Below are 6,028 nucleotides of genomic sequence, written 5' to 3' on the forward strand. Positions count from 1 at the left end.
GGCAATCCACTCACCTCAGCCTCCCAAAGGTGCAGGATTACAGGCTGTGCCACCGAGCCCGGCTAGGGGCAGACCATTTCAGCATGTAAATCCAGGACCGTCTAATCAGACCATCGTGGGCCGCCTCTCCTAGAACTTGTTAGACACCAAGTCTATCCCTGGCAGGTTAGGGACAGGGTGAGTGCACCCCCCAGGTCACATGAGCCAACATGGTGAGAGAAGAGCCAGCCCCCTGCAAGAGGGGTGAACACTGCTTTCTCCTATCCGTCTGGGATAACTTGCCGCTTACTCCCTTCCCCAGAGTGCATGCCTGAGTCCTTCCTGCACAAGGACACGTGCCATCAGTCCTGCCCCCAAGGCTTCTACGCAGACTCACGCCACTGTGTCCCCTGCCACACAGACTGTATGGAATGCAACGGCCCCTCAGCCGACGACTGCGAACTCTGCCTTGAGGCCTCCTTGGTCCTCTATAATGGGCTGTGCTTGGACGAGTGTCCAGCGGGGACTTACCAGGACAAAGGGACTAATGACTGCAGAGGTAAGGACTTCTGGAATTCACGGCTAAGCACAGCATCCCTGGGAGACTAAGGAGATGGGTTTCTCCCCACACGTCATAGGCTCTCGGGTGTGCCCAGTTCCAGTTCCACCCTTTACCCTCCCACCCAAGGAAGCATCTTTTGGTAGATCTGGGGCCAGACCTGGAATCTGCATTTTATTCTATCCTATTTCAGTTGAGTCGAAGCCTCGCTTTGTCACCCAGGCTGGAGTACAGTGGGCCCTCTCACAGCCACTGCAGCCTCCGTCTGTTGGCCTTAGCCTTCCAAGCAAGCTGGAACCACAGGCTTAGGCTACCACGCCCAGATAATTTTTTTTTGATTTATTGTAGAGACGAGGTCTCACCAGTTTGCCCAGGCTGGACTCGAACCCCTGAACTCAAACAACCCTCTCGCCTCCACCTTGCAAAGTGCTAGGATGACAGGTGTGAGCCACTGTGCCCAGCGTGCATTTTATTTTTTTGGGGTCGGGTCTCATTCTGTTTCCCAGGTAGGAATGCACTGGCACAATCATGGCTCACTGCAGCCTCGAGCTCTTGGGTTCAAGCGATCTTTCTTCCTCAGCCTCCTAAGTAGCTGGGACTACTGGCATGTGCCACCACATTCGGCTAATTGTTTGATTTTTTTTTTTTGTAGAGACAGGGTCTTTCTCTGCTGCTCAGGGTGGTCTTGAACTCCAGGGCTCAAGCAATCCTCCCACCTCAGCTTCCCAAAGTGCTGGGATTATAGGCCTGGAAGCATATTTTGAATCAATTCTAATTAATTTTTAAATCAATCATTCATAAGCTTTGATCACATAACTTTTATTAGTAAAAAATCATGTGGCCCCTTCTCACCCCAGTGGCTATGAACTTCTGATCAAAAAAATTTTCATGTGAAAATCTACAACTGACCAGGAATGGTGGCTCATACCTGTAATCCCAGAATTTTGGAAGGCCAAGGCAGAAGAATCACTTGAGCCCAGGAATTTGAGGCTACAGTGAGCTATGATCCCACCACTATCTTCCAGCCTGGGTGACAGAGTGAGGCCTTGTCTCTAAAAATAAAAATAGGGTCTGGCACAGCGGCACACGTCTGTAATCCCAGAGCTTTGGGAGGCTCAGGTGAGAGACTTCCCTGAGCCCGCGGGCTCGAGACCAACCTGGGCAACTTGGCGAGACCTCGTCTCTACAATAAATCAAAAAATTAGCCAGTCGGGGTGGCAAATACCTGTAGTTTCAGCTACTTGGAATGCTGAGGCAGAAGGATTGCCTGAACCCAGCAGGTCAAAGCTTCAAGGCTACCATGGCCGTGAGCATGCCACTGCATTCCAGCCTGGGTGACAGAGTAAGACTTCTACTTTAAATAAGTAAGTAAATTAATTAATTAATAAATAAATAAATAAAAATAGAAAGCCAGACATGGTGGCTCACACCTGTAATCTCAGCACTTTTGGAGGTCAAAGTGGGAGAATTGCTTGAGCCCAGGAGTTCAAGACCAGTTGGGCAACATAATGACACCTCTTCTCTATAAAAATTTTATAAAATGAGCCAGACATGGTGGCGCAAGCCTGTAGTCCCAGCTACTTGGGAGGCTGAGGTAGAAAGATTGCCTGAGCCTAGGAGGTGGGGTTCGTGGAGATCCGTGATCATGCCACTGAACTCCAGCCTGGGAGACAGAGTCAGACACTGACTCAGAAAAAAAAAAAATTTACAACAGAGATGATGAGCCTTCAGAAGTCACCCAAAATGGAATATTTGTCCTAAAATGCTCAGCTATTATAGCTTTCTAGCAAAAGGGAACTGCGCTATCTATGGAGGACTTTCTCAGCACCTCTTGTCTCCCCTATGGTTCACCGCCGCAACGTTCCCCTCCTTTCTCCTCACTGTCAGCTCCTCCCACTCGGCACTTCAGTCCCTACACAGTCAAAAAAGGATCAGCTATTCCTTACACCTCCTCTTTTTTTTCTGAGTCAGGGTGTCACTCTGTCACCCAGGCTGGAGTGCAGTGGCACAATCACGGCTCGCTGCAGCCTCAACCTCCTGATTTCAGACGATCCTTCCACCTTAGCTTCCCGAGTAGCTAGAGACTACAAGTGTGTGCCACCATGCTTGGCTAACTTTTTACATATTTTGGGGGAGAGACAAGGTCTTGCTATGGTGCCCAGGCTGGCCTCAGACTCCTGGGCTCAAGCAATCCTCCTACCTTGGCTTCCTAAAGTGCTGGTATTACAGATGTGAGCCACAGCGCTCGGCCTCATGTTTTAACTGGGCAGGAATGCTTGCCTCTTATTAGGTACCAGGGAACAAAAAAATAAATTGTCCTTCACTAGAGGAGTTCTCAAGCAAGTGAGAAAAGCATTCTGGGAGAAGGTAAGGTGCTTTTCCAAAGCCCCAGGATCCACTCCATCCAGGCAGCCAGGGATAACCCATCCCCATAACCACCAAACGCAAGATAGATGTGCACAGGCAGTCCCCTAACCACGAAGAGGGCTGGAATGTGACCTTTCTTTCTTTTGTGTGTGTGTGTGTTTTTTGTTTTTGAGTAAGAATCTCACTCCGTTGCCTAGGCTGAAGTGCAGTGGCATGCTCACGGCCACCGCGGCCTCAGTCTGCTGGGTTCAGGCGATCCTTCCGCTTCAGCCTTCCAAGTAGCTGTAACTACAGGCATGAGCCACCACACCTGGCTATTTTTTTTTTTTGATTCATTGTAGAGATGAAGTCCTGCCAAGTTGTCCAGGCTGGTCTTGAACCCATGGACCTCAGGCAGTCCTCTCGCCTCCGCCTCCCAAAGTGCTGGGATTACAGGTGTGAGCCACCGTGCCTGGCCAGAGGGTGACCTTTCATTGAGAAACCTTGGGCCAGTCACACCCTAGAATGCACTCAGGGGAAGGTTTTTAATAGAATGGGAAGATGTGTCTCACTCCTGAAGGCTTTCTGCTCCAGACTTATGATCTGGGTATACCTTTTTGTGTGTTTTCTATAAAGCACCGCTTAGTGCCAGTGACCCATCTGTTTATTTGTGAAAGAACACGGACTTCAAAGTGGGCATCAGGCCAGGCTCGGTGGCTCAGCCTGTAATCCCAGCGCTTTGGGAGGCCGAGGTGAGTGGATTGCCTGAGCCCACGGGTTCGAGACCCGCCTGGGCAACTTGGCGAGACCTCATCTCTACAACAAATCAAAAAAATTAGCCAGATGTGGTAGCTCATGCTTGTAGTTCCAGCTCCTTGGAAGGCTGAGGCGGAAGGATCGCCGGAGTCCAGCAGGTTGAGGCTGCAGTGGCTGGGAGTGGCCACTGCACTCCAGTCTGGGTGAGAGTGAGACTCCAGCTGAAAAAAACAAAAACAAAAAACAAAGTGGGCATCAGTACCTGCTTATGGGGGGAAGGGGTGATGGGGGAGAGTGGACATTAGCATGGGAGGCAGGTGGGGGATAAGCTTCTGGAAGGAGTTTCGAGACTCAGCCCCAGGGTTTCAGCACCATCTTGCCTATACTAGGCCGAAACTGAGGTTTGACTTCTGGCCTTCCTCTGGTGTTCAATAATAAAAGTAATTTGCCATGCAGAGAGCTTTACAAGTCTCAAAGTATGTCTTCTTAATTTATCTGATGTGGCCAGGCCCAGTGGCTCACACTTGTAATGCCAGCACTTTGAGAGGCTGAGGTGGGAGGAACGCTTGAGCCCAGGAGTTCATGACCAGCCTACACAACGTAGCGAGACCTCATCTCTACAACAATCAAAAAATTAGCTGGGTGTGGTGGTGCGCACCTATAGTCCCAGCTACTTGAGAGGCTGAGGTGGGAGGATTGCCTGAGCCTAGGAGGTTAAGCCTGTGGTGAGCTGTGATTGTGCCACTGTATTCCAGACTATGCAACAGAGTTGGACTCCAACTTAAAAGTAAATAAATAATTGAAAATCAACAAGAAAAGAAGCAGTTGGGCATGGTGGCTCATGCCCATAATCCCAGCACTTTGGGAGGCTGAGGTGAGAGGATTGCATGAGCTCACGAGTTCGAGACCAACCTGGCAACTTGACAAGAACTCATCTCTGCAATAAAACAAAAAATTAGTTGGGCGTGATGGCACACACCTATAGTTCCAGCTATTCAGAAGGCTGAGGTAGAAGGATCTCCTGAGCCCAGTAGGTCGCGGCTGTGGTGGCCGTGAGCGTGTCACTGCACTCCAGCCTGGGTGACAGAGTATGACTCACTCAAAAAAAAAGAAAAAGAAAAGAAAAGAAATATTTACTGAGTGCCTGATATATGCCGGGTCTTTCCATAGACACTGTGCTTCCAAAACTAAATATAGAAGAGGCCTTTTTGGTCAGTGGGCAATTGTAATATATGTATTACAACAATTGTAGTATTAGTGATAGGCTCAAGGCATTCTGGAAGGTGAGGGAGAGCCATAGCAATAGAGGCCTTACGAGGGTTCTAAAGGCCACCAGCTAGCATAGGCCTCTGCAGAATGACTTGTTAGTCTTTTGTTGCTGTTTGGATAATCACGGGGAGACTTGCTGATATTTCTGAGTTGGCTGTTCAAGGAAGATGCTTCCTGGATATTACAGAGAAAGAAAAACAGCCATTTCCTCTCATTTTGTAACAAGAGGGCTCCACCCCAAAGCCCACAGCCTGTACCCAACTCATGGCCCCACAGAGCTCTAGAAATCCCCAGACACAATGTGGAAGGAGTGTGACACCCTTTTCAAGGGACAGCGTTTCCTCAAGGGCACCCTGACCTTCTCTCACTCTCGGTCTGCTGCCGCCACCATGCCCACAGACTGCCACAAGTCCTGTGTGACCTGCTCGTCGGCTGGGACCTGCACCACCTGTCGGGAAGGCCTGAGGCGGAATCACCACGGGGGCTGTGATGCCCACAAGGAATGTGCCCCCTCCGAGTACTGGGATGCGGAGGCTCCGGGCTGCAAGCCCTGCCACCCTAAGTGCCTGCACTGCACGGGGCCCGCCCAGGATCAGTGTCACACTTGCCCGAGGCCCAGCCTTCTTCTCAGTGAGTGACTTCTCCTCCAGGGAGGGTTTTGTGCTTCTCTCTCCCCAGGAAACTGCCTTGTACCAAGATGCCCAGTGCCCGGCCGATATTGACTTCTTTCTTTTTAGTGTTTTGCTTTGTGTCCGGGACAGTTTCAAACCTGCAGAATAGACGCAAGAGTGAGAACCATCCAAGGAACAGAACCCAGAGGCCCTTTATCCAGGTCACACATCACTAGTCTTTTCCCCACTGGCTTTATCATTTGTGTGTGTGCTCTCTGTCTTCCTCTCATTCTCTTCCCCCCGCCCCGCATGTATATGTATACACAAGCCACAGTATTTTTTGTACACACGAAATTTTTATGTATACACAATCCACAATATTTTTTTCTAAGCCATTTGCGGGCAAGTTACCTGCATCATGGTCCTGTCCCCACTAAAGTATTACTTTAGTACGTATTTCCTAAGAATAGGGATACTTTCTTTTTTTTTTTTTTTTTTTTTTTTTTTT

General features: G+C 49.6%; 1 protein-coding gene across 1 annotated transcript in view; it reads left to right on the plus strand.

The window, feature by feature from the left end:
* Nucleotides 1-6,028, plus strand: part of PCSK5 (proprotein convertase subtilisin/kexin type 5) — a 467,206-nt gene that overhangs the window by 432,776 nt on the left and 28,402 nt on the right. The window contains exons 33-34 of the mRNA XM_021707170.1: nucleotides 302-538; nucleotides 5,309-5,539. Of these exons, the coding sequence (XP_021562845.1) occupies nucleotides 302-538; nucleotides 5,309-5,539 (468 nt within the window). The remainder of the gene's footprint in view (nucleotides 1-301; nucleotides 539-5,308; nucleotides 5,540-6,028) is intronic.

Source organism: Carlito syrichta, unplaced genomic scaffold (genome assembly GCF_000164805.1).
Source record: "Carlito syrichta isolate Samal-C Ts95f unplaced genomic scaffold, Tarsius_syrichta-2.0.1 Scaffold316420, whole genome shotgun sequence".
NCBI lineage: Eukaryota > Metazoa > Chordata > Mammalia > Primates > Tarsiidae > Carlito > Carlito syrichta.